Here is an 18,098-nt window from a genome sequence, read left to right as displayed (position 1 = left end):
TTGTATTCTTCTCATCCTTTATACATTTATTATTATCTCTCTTTTTGATGATAGCTGTCTTAGTGAATGTGGAGTTGTATCTCATTGTGGTTTTAATGTGCATTTTCCTGATGACTAATGATGTTGAGCATATTTTCATGTGCTTATTGGTTAATTGTTTATTTTCTTTGGCGAACTGTCCATTCTGATCAATTGTCCATTAACTGGCTTGTCTTTTTGTTATTGTGATGTAAAAATTATTTATATATTCTAGTTACGAGTACCCCTATCAGATATGTGATTTGTAATGGTTTTAATCCATTCTATGAATTGCATTTTTACATTCTTAATAGAATTTTTAATTTTGCTGATATCAGATTTCTTTTGTTACTTATGCATTTTATCTAAGAAACCATTCCCTAGTCCAATATAATAAAGATTTATGGCTATGTCGTCTTCAAGGATTTTATAGTTTTAGTTCTTACTTGTAGGTGCTTGATATATTTTGAGTTAATTCTGTATATAGAGTGAAGGGGGGGGGTATGGCGTCCAACTTCATTCTTTTGTATGTGGATACCAGTTGTCCCAACGCCATTTAATGAAAAGACTATTCTTTCTCCCCATTGAATTGTCTTGGCATCTTTGTCAAAATGAATGTACTGTAAACGTGAAGGTTTATTTCTGGACTTACAATTTGTTTTCAGTTGATCAATATGTCAATACTTATGCCAGCTCCATGTTCTATTGATTGCTACAGATTTGTGGTAAATTTTGAAATCAGATAGTACGAGTCCTCCAATTTCATTTTTACTTTTGATATGGTTTCAGCTGTTCTGAGTCACTTGCATTTCCATATGAATTTTAGGGTCAACTTTCCCATTTCTGCAAAGAGGCTTGCTAAAGTTTTGATTAGGGTCTATTTCTTCTTAATATAGCCTTCTTCATTCCTCAGGGAGAAGGTTAAGCTGCTGTGATATAACTTTTTATTCTACTTTCATAGTTGTTTCCTCAACTTTCTTTTCTGTTGAATTTCTAATATTAGCTATTATGTTTTTTTTTTTAATTTCTGAGTTCCTTCTTGTTCTCTTATTGTTCAATTTCTTCAAAGCATTGTGCTCTTGTTTTGTAAATGTAATGAATTTTCTTAACTTTCAGTTCAGTTCCGTTCAGTTATTCTGTCGTGTCTGACTCTTTGTGACCCCATGGATGGCAGCACACCAGGTTTCCCTGTCCATCATCAACTCCTAGAGCTTGCTCAAATTCATGTCCATCAAGTCGGTGATGCCATCCAGCCATCTCATCCTCTGTCGTCCCCTTCTCTTCCTACCCTCAATCTTACCCAGCATCAGGGTCTTTTTCCAATGAGTCAGTTCTTCACATCAGGTGGCCAGAGTATTGGAGTTTCAGGTTCAGCATCAGTCCTTCCAGTGAATATTCAGGACTGATTTCCTTTAGGATGAACTGGTTTGATCTCCTAGCAGCCCAAGGGACTCGCAAGAGTCTTCTCCAACACCACAGTTCAAAAGCATCAGTTCTTCTATGCTCAGCTTTCTTTATAGTCCAACTCTCACATCCATACATGACTACTGGAAAAACCGTAGCTCTGACTAGATGGACCTTTGTTGGCAGAGTAATGTCTCTGCTTTTGAATATGCTAAGTTGGTCATAACTTTTCTTTCATGGAGCAAGCATCTTTTAATTTCATGGCTGCAGTCGCTATCTGCAGTGATTTTGGAGCCCAGAAAAATAAAGTCTCTCACTGTTTCCATTGTTACCCCTTCTATTTGTCATGAAGTGATGGGACCAGATGCCATGATCTTAGTTTTCTGAATGCTAAGTTTTAAGCCAACTTTTTCACTCTCCTTCACTTTCATCAAGAGGCTCTTTAGTTCTTGTTCACTTTCTGCCATAAGGGTGGTGTCATCTGCATATCTGAGGTTATTGATATTCTCCCAGCAATCTTGAATCCAGCCTGTGCTTCATCCAGTCCAGCATTTCTTATGATGTACTCTGCATATAAGTTAAATAAGCAGGGTGACAATATACAGCCTTGACGTACTCCTTTCCCAATTTGGAACCAGTCCATTGTTCCATGTCCGGTTCTAACTGTTGCTTCTTGACCTGCATACAGATTTCTCAGGAGTCAGGTAAAGAGGTCTGGTATTCCCATCTCTTGAAGAATTTTCCGGTTTGTTGCAATCCACACAGTCAAAGGCTTTGGCATAGTCAATAAAGCAGAAATAGATGTTTCTCTGGAACTCTCTTGATTTTTGGTGATCCAACAGATGTTGGCAATTTGATCTCTGGTTCCTCTGCCTTTCCTAAATCCAGCTTGAATATCTGGAAGTTCACAGTTCACGTATTGCTGAAGCCTGGCTTGGAGAATTTTAAGCATTACTTTACTAGCGTGTGAGATGCGTATAATTGTGCGGTAATTTGAGCATTCTTTGGCATTGCCTTTCTTTGGGATTGGAATGAAAACTGACCTTTTCCAGTCCTGTGCCCACTGCTGAGTTTTCCAGATTTGCTGGCATATTGAGTGCAGCACTGTCACAGCATCATCTTTCAGGATTTGAAATAGCGCAACTGGAATTCCATCACCTCCACTAGCTTTGTTCATAGTGATGCTTCCTAAGGCCCACTTCACTTCACATTCCAGGATGTCTGGCTCTAAGTCAGTGATCACACCATTGTGGTTATCTGGGTCATGAAGATCTTTTTTGTATAGTTCTCCTGTGTATTCTTGCCACCTCTTCTTAATATCTTCTGCTTCTGTTAGGTCCATACCATTTCTGTCCTTTATTGTGGCCATCTTTGCATGAAATGTTCCCTTGGTATCTCTAATTTTCTTGAAGAGATCTCCAGTCTTTCTCATTCTATTGTTTTCTTCTATTTCTTTGCATTGATCACTGAGGAAGGCTTTCTTATCTCTCCTTGCTATTTTTTGGAACTCTGCATTCAAATGGGTATATCTTTCCTTTTCTCCTTTGCCTTTCATGTCTTTTTTTTCTCAGCTATTTGTAAGGCCTCCTTGGACAGCCATTTTGCCTTTTTGCACTTCTTTTTCTTAGGGATGGTCTTGATCACTGCCTCCTGTACAATGTCATGAACCTCTGTCCATAGTTCTTTAGGCACTCTGTTTATCAGATCTTATCCCTTGAATCTATTTGTCACTTCCACTGTATAATCCTAAGGGATTTTATTTAGGTCATACCTGAATGGTATCATGGTTTTCTCTACTTTCTTCAATTTAAATTTGAATTTGGCAATAAGGAGTTCATGATCTGAGCCACAGTCAGCCCCAGGACATAACTCTTTGGGGATATTAATTAAAGTTGATGAATTTTTAAGTCATTTTCTTCTGTTTCCTATATTGTATCTATTTATTCCAGGTTTATTTTTCCTGCTTCTTAGTTTTTGGTTTCTCCTTTTTACATTAAAACTTTCCTCATGTGTCTGCTGACCCTTGGTGCTATGTTAATTTTTTAGTGCAGCTCATGGAGGAGTAGATTTCACTGGATTTTTCACTGGGAGATCTCCAAATGGCTCATCTAAAGATTTCTCAAGGGTTCTGTTTCTCTGGGGAAGAATTCTTCAGTTCTTCAAGTTCTCACCTGATGATCAATGTGACCTGGGCACAACATGGGGGGAAAAGACTTCAAGTCTCATCCTTCTGTTTGCAGACTTTCATTGTTTTCATACGCTATTTTAATCTCCACTCACCATCCCACCCTCCATTGTACCTGATGTCTCCAACCCTAAAGGCCCTCTGGTTCAATTTCTACAAAAAGGAGTTGGGAGTGGGTAATTGCCTGGCTGTAATAGATGCTGGCGAGAGTGCCGGGGGATCTAAATGTTTTAAGTTTAGAGTGTCTATCAATTCCTACTTTTCCTCCTTATGCCAACTCTCACCATATGCGATGCCTGGTACTTCTGTGTGTACATGCTAAGTTGTTTCAGTCATGTCCAACCCTGTGCCAACCTAGGGACTGCAGCCCACCAGGCTCCTCTGTCCAAGGGATTCTCCAGGCAAGAATACTGCAGTGGGTTGCCATGCCCTCCTCCAAGGGATCTTCCCAACCTAGGGATCAAACCCACTTCTCTTAAGTCTCCTGCCCTAGCAGGTGGGTTCTTTCCCACTAGCGCCACCTGGGAAGCCCCGGTGCTTCTGTATCCACAGAGTCTTTGTGGGCTTCTGTGGAGTGGATTGACTTCCTTCTAGAGATACCTCACCTCTGCAGCTATACAGGTTTGCTTGTGTAAGTTTTACCACTCTATCACAAGCTTTCAGTCTTCCAAATTGTGTTGAACTCTTCTGTTCTTTAGTATGTCCTTTCCCATATTTTTTGCCCTTTTTAAAGTACAGATCTTTTCTGTATTCCTTTTAATGTCAGTTTAGTTGAATTGAAGGAAGAAGCATTTTTAACTAGAATTTAGTCCAGTCAATTCTACTCCCAAATATTTTTCACTTTCTGAGGGAAGCAAATAAACCTATGTAAAGGCTTGTCTCCTGCCATCCTACCCCATGCCAGGAAATGGGCCTGCCATGAGTGGGAAGTCATGGCGATGGCTTGAATAACTCAATGAAGTAATGAGCCATGCCATGCAAGGCCACCCACGATGGATGGGTCATAGTGAAGAGTTCTGACAAAACACGGTCTGCTGGAGGAAGAAATGGCAAATACCTCCAGTATTCTTGCTGAGAGAACCCCATCAACAGTATGAAAAGGCAAAAAGATATGATACTGGAATATGAGCTCCCCAGGTTGGAAAGTGTCCAGTATGCTACTGGGAAAAAGCAGACGGCAATTAATAATAGCTCCAGAAAGAGTGAAGCAAATGGGCCAAAGCAGAAATGACGCTCAGTTGTAGATATGTCTTGTGGTGAAAGTAAAGTCTGATGCTGTGAAGAACAAAACTGCACAGGAACCTGGAATATTAGTTCTAGGAATCAAGGTAAATTAGACATTGTCAAGCAGAAAATGGCAAGAATGAATATCAGCATCTTAGGAATCAGTGAACTAAAATGGACGGGAATGGGTGCATTTAATTCAGGTAACCTTTATATCTACAATTGTGAGCAAGAATCCCTCAGAAGAAAGGGAGTGGCCCTCATAGTCAACAAAGAGTCCAAATATAGTACTGGCGTGTGTAAGGAATATGCTGTGCACAGGCCTGTACTATAATTAACAGGGCTTCTTTCAAAAATAAGAATGACTTTCTCATCACCCCCCAGGTGAAGGGCTGGGAGCAGTAGAAAGTACATCGTGGAAAAACATGTTGAAAACAAGATGTTGAAGTACTGATGTGACTGATGGAAAACCATTAGAGACTGTTCTCATAACCAGAGCCTTGAGGGAGTTGCTGAGAAAGGTCATCACTAGCTGAAGGGCTAAACAGAGTCATGAAAGGCCTGAAGGTTTGACATTGAGGACTGTGCATTGTACATCTTTATCCCTGATCTGAGATTGTAAAAACCAGATATCTCTAGAGCACGTACAAAGAAGTAGATGTTAGCAATAAAAAGCATGCAAGGATTAGGATCTGGGCTTTTGCCTGTGAGCGGCATCAGCCCCCCATCCCCACCTTATTTCTGAGTCTTATTTTTCCTTATTCTTCTGTGGCATCGCTCCCTCAGGTCAGTTCATTGTTGGGCTGGTCCCAACAGGGTGCAATCTCAAAACAGCAGAATGACCTCAATTTGTTTCTAAGATAAACCATTTACTATCATAGTAACCCAAGTCTATGCCCCAGCCACTAATGCCAAAGAAGCCGAAGTTGACCAGTTCAATGAAGACCTACAAACAATCTAGAACTAACACACACACACAAAAAGATGTCATTTTCATCATAGGGGACTGGAATGCAAAAGTAGGACATCAAAAGATACATGGAGTAACAGGCAAGTTTGGCTTCATTATACAAAATGAAGCAGGGCAAAGGTTAACAAAGTTTTGTGAAGAAAACACACTGGTCATAGTAAACACCTTCTTCCAACTACACAAGACGACTCTACACATGAATATCACCAGATGGTCAATATTGAAATCAGATTGATTATATTCTTTGCAGCTACAGATTGAGAAGCTCTATACAGTCAACAAAGATTAAAACCTGGAGCTGACTGTGGCTCAGATCATGAGCTCCTTATTGAAAAATTCAGGCTTAAATTGAAGAAAGTAGGGAAAACCACTAGGCCATTCAGATATGAACTAAATCAAATCCTTTATGATTATTCAGTGGAGGTGATGAATAGATTCAAGGAATTAAATCTGGTAGGTAGAGTGCCTGAAGAACTATGGATGGAATCTTGTAACATTGTACAGGAGGCAATGACCAAAACCATCCCAAAGAAGAAGAAATGGAAGAAGGCAAAGTGGTTGTCTGAGGAAGCTTTACAAATAGCTGAAAAAAGAAGAGAAGTGAAAAGCAAAGGAGAAAGGGTAAGATATACCCAACAGAATGCAGAATTCAAGAGAATAGCAAGGAAAGATAAAAAGACCTTCTTAAGTGAACAGTGCAAAGAAATAGAGGAAAACAACAGAATGAAAGAGACTAGCGATATCTTCAAGAAAATTGGAGATATCAAGGGAACATTTCGTGTAAGGATGGGCATGATAAAGAACAGAATGGTAAGGGCCTAACAGAAGCAGAAGATATTAAGACGAGGTGGCAAGAATGCAAGAACTATCCAAATAAGGTCATAATGACCTGGATAACCACAATGGTGTGGTCACTCAATTAGAGCCAGACATCCTGGAGCATGAAGTCAAGTGGGCCTTAGGCAGCATTACTATGAACAAAGCTAGTGGAGGTGATGGAATTCCAGTTGAGCTATTTCAAATCCTAAACTATTATACTGTGAAAGTGCTGGACTCAATATGCCAGCAAATCTGGAAAACTCATCAGTGGCCACAGGACTGGAAAAGGTCAGCTTTCATTCCAGTCTCAAAGAAGGGCAATGCCAAAGAATGTTCAAACTACCATACAATTACACTCATTTCACATGCTAGCAAGGCAATGCTCAAAATCCTTCAAGCTAGGCTTCAGCAGTACATGAAACAAAAACTTCCAGATGTACAGTCTGAATTTAGAAAAGGCAGAGGAACCAGAGATCAAATTGCCAACATTTGTTGCATCATAGAGAAAGCAAGGGAATTCCAGAAAAACATCTACTTCTGCTTCATTGACTATGTTAAAGCCTTTGACAGTGTGGATTGCAACAAACTGTAGAAAATTCTTATAGAGATGAGAGTATCAGACCACCTTACCTGTCTCCTGAGAAAGCTGCATGTGGGTCAAGAAGCAACAGTTAGAACTGAACATGGAACAAAGGACTGGTTCAAAATTGGGAAAGAAGTATGACAAAGATGTATATTGTTACCTTGCTTAACAGGGTAACTGTTTATGCAGAGTACATCAAATGCCAGGCTGGATGAATCCCAAACTGGAATCAAGCTTTCTGGGAGAAATATCAACAACCTCAGATATGCAGATGATACCAAATTAATGGCAGAAAGCAAAAAGGAACTAAAGAGCTTTTTGATAAGGGTGAAATAGAAGAGTGAAAAAGTTGGCTTAAAACTCAACATTCAGAAGACTAAGATCATGGCATCCAGTCCCATCACTTCATGACAAATCGAAGGGGAACAAGTGGAAGCAGTGACAGATTTTATTTTGCTGGGCTCCAAAATCACTGCAGATGGTGACTGCAGCCATGAAAGTAAAAGACACTTGCTCCTTGAAAGGAAAGCTATGACAAACCTAGATAGCATGTTAAAAAGCAGAGATCACTTTGCCGACAAAGGTCCATCTAGTCAAAGCTATGGTTTTTCTGGTAGTTATGTATGGATGTGAGAGGTGGACCATAAAAAAGGCTGAGTGCTGAGGAATTGATGCTTTCAGTTTGTGGTGCTAGAGAAGACTCTTGAGAGTCCCCTGTCCAGCAAGGCAATCAAACCAGACAATCCTAAAGGAAATCAACCCTGACTGAAACTGAAGCTCCAATACATTGGCCACCTTGTATGAAGAGCTGATTCATTAGAAAAGACCCTGATGCTGGAAAAGATTGAAGGCAGGAAGAGAAGATGGTGACAGAGGATGAGATGGTTAGATAGCAAACTCTGGAAAATAGCGAAGGACAGGGGAGCCTGGTGTACTGTAGTCCGTGGGGCCGCTACTAGTTGGACGTGCTCTGTCCATGCTTCCCTTCACAAGCATCCCACCCCTGCTGCTGCTGCTGCTAAGCCGCTTCAGTCGTGTCCGACTCTGTGCGACCCGATAGACAGCAGCCCACCAGGCTCCCCCATCCCTGGGATTCTCCAGGCAAGAACACTGGAGTGGGTTGCCATTTACTTCTCCAGTGCATGAAAGTGAAAAGTGAAAGTGAAGTTGCTCAGTCGTGTCCGACTCCTAGCGACCCCATGGACTGCAGCCCGCCAGGCTCCTCCGTCCATGGGATTTTCCAGGCAAGAGTACTGGAGTGGGGTGCCATTGCCTTCTCCAGTAAATAAGAGAACCAGAATTTACACACAGGCTGTCTGACCCCAAAGATAGTATTGCTATAGAGTGACTCCTTGCCTACTCTTATGTTAAGAACTAGGACGAGAGCTGTAAGAGCAAAGATACCCAGTTTCAGAAACAGAGAAAGTACAAGTCAGGCAGAGATGCAGAGCAAGAGTTACATAGTGAGTTTCGTTTGAGTTTGTGTGATAACCAGCAAAGAAAATCCAATATATCTTTCAAACAGTTCTCTTTAGACACATAGTTAGGGTGCTTTTAATTATTTATTTATTTTTGGTTGTGCTGGGCTTTCGTTGTATGCACTGGCTTTCTCTAGTTGCAGGGAGCAGGGGTGACTCTTCGTTGCAGCACGCAGGCTTCTCATTGCACTCACTTCTCTTGTTGTGGAGCAAAGCTCTAGACACACAGGCTTCAGTAGTTGTGGCTCACAAATTAATTGTTCCATGGCATGTGGGATCTTCCCAAAGCAGGGCTTGAACCCATGTCCCCTGCATTTGCAAGTGGACCCCTATCCACTCTGTACCACCAGTGAAGTACTGCTGCTGCTAAGTCACTTCAGTCGTGTCCGACTCTGTGCGATCCCATAGATGGCAGCCCACTAGGCTCCCCCATCCCTGGGATTCTCCAGGCAAGAACACTGGAGTGGGTTGCCATTTCCTAGGGGGCTTTAAAAATGCTCTTTTTTAGTATAAAGAACACTGAGGAGGGAGAAGGGCTCTTTAAGGAGACAAACAGAATTATGACTCATTCTTACTCTCCCTGGGGCACATTGTTCCACTTATTGCCTGTTAGCTGGGTATGAACAAGCTGTTGAAATCTCACACTATTTGCATCATTCTTTGACTCTTGATTTTTTTTCCCCAAAAAACTTATGAGACTTTCCCCCCATTATAAAAGTGATACAAAGTTATATTTGGAGTAGTAGGGAGGTAAATCGGAGAAGGCAATGGCACCCCACTCCAGTACTCTTGCCTGGAAAATCCCATGGACGGAGGAGCCTGGCAGGCTGCAGTCCATGGGGTCGCTAAGAGTCGGACACGACTGAGCAACTTCACTTTCACTTTTCACTTTCATGCACTGGAGAAGGAAATGGCAACCCACTCCAGTGTTCTTGCCTGGAGAATCCCAGGGATGGGGAAGCCTGGTGGGCTGCCGTCTATGGGGTCTCACAGAGTTGGACACGCCTGAAGCAACTTAGCAGCAGCAGCAGGGAGGTAAATAAGTAAACAAACAAATATTTTAAGCTGTAAGGTAAAAAGAAATCAACCCTCAGTCTCATTGTCTCAAAGGCAACTATTCTTTACATTTAGCATATTTTTCCATATCTTCTATGAGTCATTTTTTAAAATTTATTTGAAATCGTACTACTTATGCAATCCTTCTCACTGTGTGGTAGCCAAGTGCTTTGAATGGGACTGATACTACCTCCCAAGTCTAAGAGTGGTCCCTGATTGGTATAATTCAATAACAGTATCCTAGACTCCTTACCACACTAATTGGTTCAGAAACATCACAAGATCCCAGATAGGCCTGCTGATGTGAATGAGGAAGCAGATTCTGTGGTAATGACCTTGCTACCATGAAGGAGGCCACCTTGAAAATAAAGTCAATCAAAGAGGGCAGAGCTTCATTATGTTATACACCTGAAACTAGCATACTATTGTAAGTCAACTATATTTCAACTTTAAAAAGAGGGTAGAACTGAGAGAATTATACCACCTAGTCCAGACAAGTATCGAACTTATCCCCTTTCTATCAGAAGCAGAAGTGTGCATTCACTGCTCCAGTTCTCTTAAAGTTGTTACACAAAAGTTAAAGCTTGTCTCACGGATTCTGATATTTTTCACTTCCAAGAGTCATTCATTAGAAACAGGAGCCTACACATCTTATAGGCTCAACTGCTTTATTTTATCAAGTAAGACAAACTTTATTAACCTAGAAACTAAAACACATTTATTGTTAGGAATTGCTCATGAGTACATTTATGAAAAGATAAAGACTTTGGGCTGCAAGTGACAGAAAACCAGGGCAATGTAAGTTACGTACAAAAGAAAATCTATTGGCTCACATAATTTGAAAGTTCAAGAGTTGGATATCACAAATGGGGATGACTGGGGAGGGAAGGTGTCAAAATTGTCATTTTATGACCTAGACTGGAATCTGAGTACTCCGTCTCCTGGGCATTGCGATTAGGTCAGTGATGGTCATTTGATGGAATCAGCACTTTGCCGGAATTTTTTTCCTAACTTATCAAGAAATACACTTCCATATCCAGTGAAAATATCCTTCAGGCATGGGTATAAAATAAAGACATTATTAGAAAAGGAAAAGCAAAAGAATTTGTTACCAACAGACACACTAAAGGAAGTTCATCAGAAGGAAGCTGGAACATCCAAGAACGAAGAACAGAAATGGTAAATATTTGGGTAAACATAATAGACTATTCTTCTCCTTTTGAGTTCTTTAAAAATATTTGATATTTGACAAAGAAATTATAACACTATCTGATGGTTTATAATTCTAATACATGAAGCAACTATAACAAATAGTGGGAAGAGGACAAAAGGATTTATATGGTAATAGTATTTCTACATTCCACCTGAAGTGGTAAAACATTGATTCTAAGTAGGCTATGAAAAGTTACTTATGTTTACTGTAAACACAAAGTGATCATTAAAGAGATACATAAAAAGAGATACGTCATAAACGCAATTGATAAAATGCAATACTAAAAAATGTTCGAATTAGTCAAATAAGGCAGGAAAGGGGAACAAAGGGAACAGAGTAAGTAATAAAATGGTATACCTGATTACTATGTAACTGGATTAGGAAGGCAAGAGTAACTGTTGAAGAAACTTTAGTTACCAGTCTAGTATTCTAGTGAGTTTAACTGTAGAGTATATTTATGGACCAAAGCAGCAGAGGAGTCCCTTTTGACCTGGACGTCACATTTGCAAACGGCCTCATATTTAGCCGTTTGCTATCATCTCAGAAGTATGTTCAAAGACAGGATTGCAGTAAATTCACCATGGAACTTTAAAAATATTTTACAATCCTATTATGACTTGAGGAATAGCACAAGTGTTTGATTCTATACTATTTTAGTGTTGAAATTTAATTTTTTAAGTAGCATTTACAATAGCCATGATTTTTGCCACACCGTTTTGAGATTATTTTAATGCTAACATAGTATTGGCTCCTCAAAACGGAAGAAACCTGAACACCTTCTCTTACTTCTGGGGTAATTCCTTTTATCGGGAATTTACTCTGTACCTGGTATTTTTACTAAGTACCACTGCCTTGCTAATCTTCACAAGTTTACGATGCAAACACTAAAATTATCCCCGCTTCTAGGACGAAAGTGAAAGTCGCGTCCGACTCCTTGCAACCATGGAATTCTCTAGGCCAGAATACTGGAGTTGGTAGCCTTTCCCTTCTCCAGGGGATCTTCCCAACCCAAGAATCGAACCGGGATCTCCTGCATTGCAAGAGGATGTCTAGGACGAAGACACTGGGATTTACACAAATTGCCTATAGAGCCGTCACTCAAATTCAAGAAACCTAAACGCCCCGCCTGCCGCCGCCACGCCCACCGGCTTTCCAGTCCCAAGGTCGCCTTTTCAAGGGGGTGAGCCTGGCCGGATGCACTGCGCAAGCTCGGCCGCAGCGCACGACGGGAAAGGGGCGGGGCCTACGAGACCGTTTTGCGTCGAAACTGCTTTTAGAAACCTCGCGTGGCGGGCGTTCCTGAAAGAAGTTGGGAAGCCTCCTTAAGCGGTTGTGGCGTCGATCTTTATTCATGTGCTTTACCAGAGGCGAGCGGAGAGTTTCACCAGTCAGAGGGAAGATGAAGTGTCCGGGAGAGCCGGGGTTCTAGGAACCCAGCCTTGCCTGTGGATGCCGCCCTGTGGGGGTCGAGAATTCAGGGTCAGTCCCCCTGGCTAGTGTTTGTCGTCTCCTTTAACTTTGTCCTCAGAGTCGGGGCGTCTTTGCCAAGACTTTCCGCGTTTCTCGCCGCCTACTACCGCTGCGCCGTAACTGCTTTTCAGCCTTGGGTGTCTCTCTGCGGCCTCCGTTTCTGAAACGTTTCATTAGATCACACCTGTGGCTCTATCTACCTCGTTAAGGCAATTATTTTTTCAAACTTAAAAAATCTTGACACTCCTTTTGCAAATAGAATTGTACACGGGATGTTTGCTAAGAGAGAGTTTCAAATTATAAGAATTTCGTAATTAATTCGGATTTGAAATTGGAATTAGATGAAGGTGCAGTCTTCATCATTTTATTGCAGTATTTTGCTCTAGTGTACAAGATTGAAAGTAACTTGGTTTCATGGATGGTTACATTTTGAACTTTCTCAGGTTGCAGTCTGATACTTTTCAATTAAACTGAACCGAAAGCTCAAAAGTCGGTAAGTGGAGAGTTCTCTAAGGGTTGAATCATTAATAACATCTGACGATTGCTTGTATTTCTCATCACAATTATATGACAAGACGCCCCCAAAATATATAACACGAAATATATTACAGTTAGTCCTGATGGAATCAGGACTCAGCACTTTGCCCAACTAAAGTCTTAGTCTTAAATCAAGAGTGTTACTCAGAGGAGTAGACTCCTTTGCTAAATAGTGAATTTACTTATAGGATTTTCTGTGAGTGGATATATACAGTTCAGAACCCAAAAAGGATAGGTCCAAAGCTGTAATCTTCCTTACTAGTGATACATCAACTGTGTTCACCTGGATGGAAAAATTATTTTCTATAGGTCTCTGTAATTTAGCACAAATTAAAGCTTTGGAGGTCTCCAAAATACCTAACATTTAATGTGTAACACAGCTGAGTGTATCTTAGGATTTTATTAGGTTTATTTTATTAGGTTTTTTTTTTTTTTTAAGTAAATTTTTACTTAAGAAAAGAACTATGAATGAAATGGTTGCTGAACCCCAAAAGCTTAAGTACAAAGTTTTTATATTCAAGTACTTTCCTGATATGACTCAAATCTACTCTTCTAACCTTATTTCCTTCCTCTGGCACTCTTGCATTTTATCTCCAACCGTATCTTCTTATAGCATAGTTGAGTTAAGGAGACCAGAATTTTGGGTTGCCTAAGTAGTTGAATGGGAAATAGATGGGGAAACAGTGGAAACAGTGTCAGACTTTATTTTTTTGGGCTCCAAAATCACTACAGATGGTGACTGCAGCCCTGAAATTAAAAGACGCTTACTTCTTGGAAGGAAAGTTATGACCAACCTAGATAGCATATTCAAAAGCAGAGACATTACTTTGCCAACAAAGGTCCGGCTAGTCAAGGCTATGGTTTTTCCTTTGGTCATGTATGGATGTGAGAGTTGGACTGTGAAGAAAGCTGAGCGCCGAAGAATTGATGCTTTTGAACTGTGGTGTTGGAGAAGACTCTTGAGAGTCCCTTGGACTGCAAGGAGATCCAGCCAGTCCATTCTGAAGGAGATCAGCCCTGGGATTTCTTTGGAAGGAATGATGCTAAGGCTGAAACTCCAGTACTCTGGCCACCTCATGCGAAGAGTTGACTCATTGGAAAAGACTCTGATGCTGGGAGGGAATGGGGGCAGCAGGAGAAGGGGATGACAGAGGATGAGGTGGCTGGATGGCATCACTGACTCGATGGACGTGGAGTCTCAGTGAACTCCGGGAGTTGGTGATGGACAGGGAGGCCTGGCGTGCTGCGATTCATGGGGTCGCCAAGAGTCGGACACGACTGAGCGACTGATCTGATCTGATCTGAAGTAGTTGAAACTCAAGTGGTACAATCTTGGAGGAAAGAACCTCTGAGGCATAAGCCCTCCAAATTTGCAGACAAATATTCCCCTCCTCCACTTTTTGGGCTTCCCTGGTAGCTCAGATGGTAAAGAATCTGCCTGCAATGCAGGAGATGTGAGTTCAGTCCCTGGGTCAGGAACATCCCCTGGAGAAAGGAATGCCTACCCACTCCAGTACTCTTGCCTGGAGAATTCCATGGACAGAACATGGGGTCGCAAAGAGTTGGACAGGACTGAGCGATTAACACTTTCACTTTCCACTTTTTAGCTAACTCCTGAACTGCACATCTACAAAGCAAGACTCAAAAAAACCTAGGAGAAAACAGCAGTTGGGAGGATAAACACCTAAAAGTAGATTATAGTAGCTTTGCAAAGTTAGGAGCAGTCGAAGTTTAAGTAGAGGGGACTTGGTAAACGTGGACTTTCAGTTGAGATTCCTGCAGGTGGGGTGGGGGGTGGGGAGAGGGGGGCGCCAAACCCTAGAAGTAAAGGTCACAATTCCTAAGAGATAAGACTGCTTTATCCTGGAAAGTGTCCTCAGGGGTAGTCTTAATTTTATAATTATTGCCAGTGGCAGGGTTTTAGCATGCTAGAAGCTATTCTGATAGGCCTCAATTTATCTTGTCTAAGCATATCTTAGTTTTAGTTCTCTCCAGTAATGGCAACCCACTCCAGTACTCTTGCCTGGCAAATCCCATAGACAGAGGAGCCTGGTAGGCTGCAGTCCATGGGGTCGCTAAGAATTGGACATGACAGAGCGACTTCACTCAAACTTTTCACTTTAATGCATTGGAGAAGGAAATGGCAACCCACGCCAGTGTTCTTGCCTGGAGAATCCCAGGGACGGGGGAGCCTGGTGGGCTGCCATCTATGGAGTCGCACAGACTCCATATGGACACGACTGAAGCCACTTAGCAGCAGCAAGCAGCAGCAGCAGAGCTGAGTTGGTTTAGAAGCTGAGTAGAATTTGAATAGGCAAAAATGACTTTGCAAGTAGGAGAAGAGTAAGAGCAGAAGTATAGTGGGGAAGAATGAAAAGATTAAAGTGACTCAGTTTGAAGCATCAGGTTTGATGAAGTTTATATCTTAAGGAAAGAAAAAAATTTAAGCATAGAATTATCTTCTGTGTCCCTTTGGGCCTCCTCTCTCCCCCTTTAGTGTGTAGTGTTCATCTGCATTATACATTAACCAGACCTCCCCCAAAATGGGAATGCCTTCAGGCATTTATTATTATAATGCCAATATATATAATGGCCAGTAATATTATAATGCCGATTATTTTTCCTCCCTCTAGCAATGGAATTTCCTAAAAGATTAGTGTTCTTTCCAAGCTCAGTGAGGAGTCATGGTGACTTACTGCTCACTTTCTACATGCTTATCTAGACTTTGTATCTTTGATGACCTTTATGTAAAGTGTCAGTGTGTTATTTTGACATATGATCCTTTGTCTTGAAAATGAATGTGATGGTGCCTTCATCTCCTAACAGATGAAACCCTCCCCAGCGCTTTCTGAAAGACTTCCCAGTTTATACTCCAGTTGGCTCAAATAAAATCCTCTCTCTTAGATTGACAGTTGTTTAATTTTTCATCAACAGGTTTTATATATGCAGTATTGTTATTTCCAGGAGGGAAGTGTATACATTTCCTCTGGAGGTCTGTTTATGTATCTGGAAGTAACTTCTAATAGCTTGCAAATTCTTTGCAGTCTCATGGGTTTTTCTTTGTTTCATTGAAGTTGACACAGTATTGTGTTAATTTCAGGTGTATACCAGAGTGATTCAGTTATATATTTATAATATATATATATACAAACACATATATATTTCCATAACATATTATTTTCCATTATAGACTATTATAAGATATTGGCTGTATGAATGTTTACTGTGCTATATATAAAGTAAATCCTTGTTTTATGTATGAAAGAAAGTGTTAGTCACTCAATTGTGTCCAACTCTTTGTGACCCCATTGACTGTAACCTGCCAGGCTCCTCTGTTCATGGGATTCTCCAGGCAAGAATACTGGAGTGGGTTGCCATTTCCTTCTCCAGGGGATCTTCCTAACCCATGGATCAAACCCAGGTCTCCTGCATTGCAGGCAGATTCTTTACTATTCTAGCCACCAGGGAAGCCTGTTTTATGTATAGAGGTTTGTATTTGTTAATCTCATCCTCCTAATTTATCCCTCCTTCCCCTCTTTCCCTTTTAGTAACCTGTTAAGCTTATTTTCTGTGCCTATGAGTTTGTTTCTATTTTGTGTATAGACTATTTGTATTATTTTTTAGATTCCACTTATAAGTGATATATTTGTCTTGTCTAACTAAATCACATCATCGTGATTATCTTGGTCATGAAGAACTTTTTTGTACAGTTGTTCTGTGTATTCTTGCCACCTCTTCTTAATATCTTCTGTTTCTGTTAGGTTCATACCATTTCTGTCCTTTATGGAGCCCATCTTTGCATGAAATGTTCCCTTGGTATCTCTAATTTTCTTGAAGAGATCTCTAGTCTTTCCCATTCTATTGTTTCCTCTATTTCTTTGCATTGATCACAGAGGAAGGTTTTCTTATCTTTCCTTGCTATTCTTTGGAATTCTGCATTGAGATGCTTATATCTTTCCTTTTCTCCTTTGCTTTTCGCTTTTCTTCTTTTCACAGCTATTTACAAGGCCTCCCCAGAGAGCCATTTTGCTTGTTTGCATTTCTTTTCCATGGGGATGGTCTTGATCCCTGTCTGCCATACAGTGTCATGAACCTCCGTCCATAGTTCATTAGGCACTCTATCTATCAGATCTAGTCCCTTAAATCTGTTTCTCACTTCTACGGTATAAGGGATTTGATTTAGGTCATATCTGAATGGCCTAGTGATTTTCCCCACTTTCTTCAATTTAAATCTGAATTTGGCAATAAGGAGTTCATGATCTGAGCCACAGTCAGCTCCCTGTCTTGTTTTTGCTGACTGTATAGAGCTTCTTCATCTTTGGCTGCAAAGAATATTATCAGTCTAACTTCAGTGTTGACCATCTGGTGATGTCCATGTGTAGAGTCTTCTCTTGTGTTGTTGGAAGAGGGTGTTTGCTATGACCAGTATGTTCTCTTGGCAGAACTCTACTAGCCTTTGCCCTGCTTCATTCTGTATTCCAAGGCCAAATTTGCCTGTTATCCCAGGTGTTTCTTGACTTCCTACTTTTGCATTCCAGTCCCCTATAATGAAAAGGACATCTTTTTTGGGTGTTAATTCTAAAAGGTCTTATAGGTCTTCATAGAGCTATTTTAAATCCTGAAAAATGATGCTGTGAAAGTGCTGCATTCAATATGCCAGAAAATTTGGAAAACTCAGTAGTGGCCACAGGACTGGAAAAGGTCAGTTTTCATTCCAGTCCCAAAGAAAGGCAATGCCAGAGAATGCTCAAACTACCGTACAATTGCACTCATCTCACCCGCTAGTGAAGTAATGCTCAAAATTCTGTAAGCCAGGCTTCAGCAATATGTGAACCGTGAACTTCCAGATGTTCAAGCTGGTTTTAGAAAAGGCAGAGGAACCAGAGATCAAATTGCCAACATCCGCTGGATCATGGAAAAAGCAAGAGAGTTCCAGAAAAACATCTATTTCTGCTTTATTGACTATGCCAAAGCCTTTGACTGTGTGGATCACAATAAACTGGAAAATTCTGAAAGAGATGGGAATACCAGACTAACCTGACCTGCCTCTTGAGAAACCTGTATGCAGGTCAGGAAGCAACAGTTAGAACCAGACATGGAACAACAGACTGGTTCCAAATAGGAAAAGGAGTACATCAAGG

General features: G+C 40.9%; 1 protein-coding gene across 5 annotated transcripts in view; it reads left to right on the top strand.

Annotated features, from left to right (window-relative positions):
• Nucleotides 1–12,182: 12,182 nt before the first annotated feature.
• ZMYM1 (zinc finger MYM-type containing 1) overlaps nt 12,183–18,098 on the top strand; it is a 41,865-nt gene continuing 35,949 nt past the window's right edge. For all 5 annotated transcript variants that reach the window (XM_019957881.2, XM_019957879.2, XM_019957880.2 and 2 more), the window contains exon 1: nt 12,183–12,429. Coding sequence is in view for 1 of the 5 variants with exons in the window: in XM_019957879.2 (XP_019813438.2) it covers nt 12,400–12,429 (30 nt within the window). In the remaining 4 variants the exon portion in view is untranslated. The remainder of the gene's footprint in view (nt 12,430–18,098) is intronic.

This window comes from Bos indicus, chromosome 3 (genome assembly GCF_029378745.1).
Source record: "Bos indicus isolate NIAB-ARS_2022 breed Sahiwal x Tharparkar chromosome 3, NIAB-ARS_B.indTharparkar_mat_pri_1.0, whole genome shotgun sequence".
Taxonomy (NCBI): domain Eukaryota; kingdom Metazoa; phylum Chordata; class Mammalia; order Artiodactyla; family Bovidae; genus Bos; species Bos indicus.
This window is presented reverse-complemented; position numbering and strand designations above follow the sequence as displayed.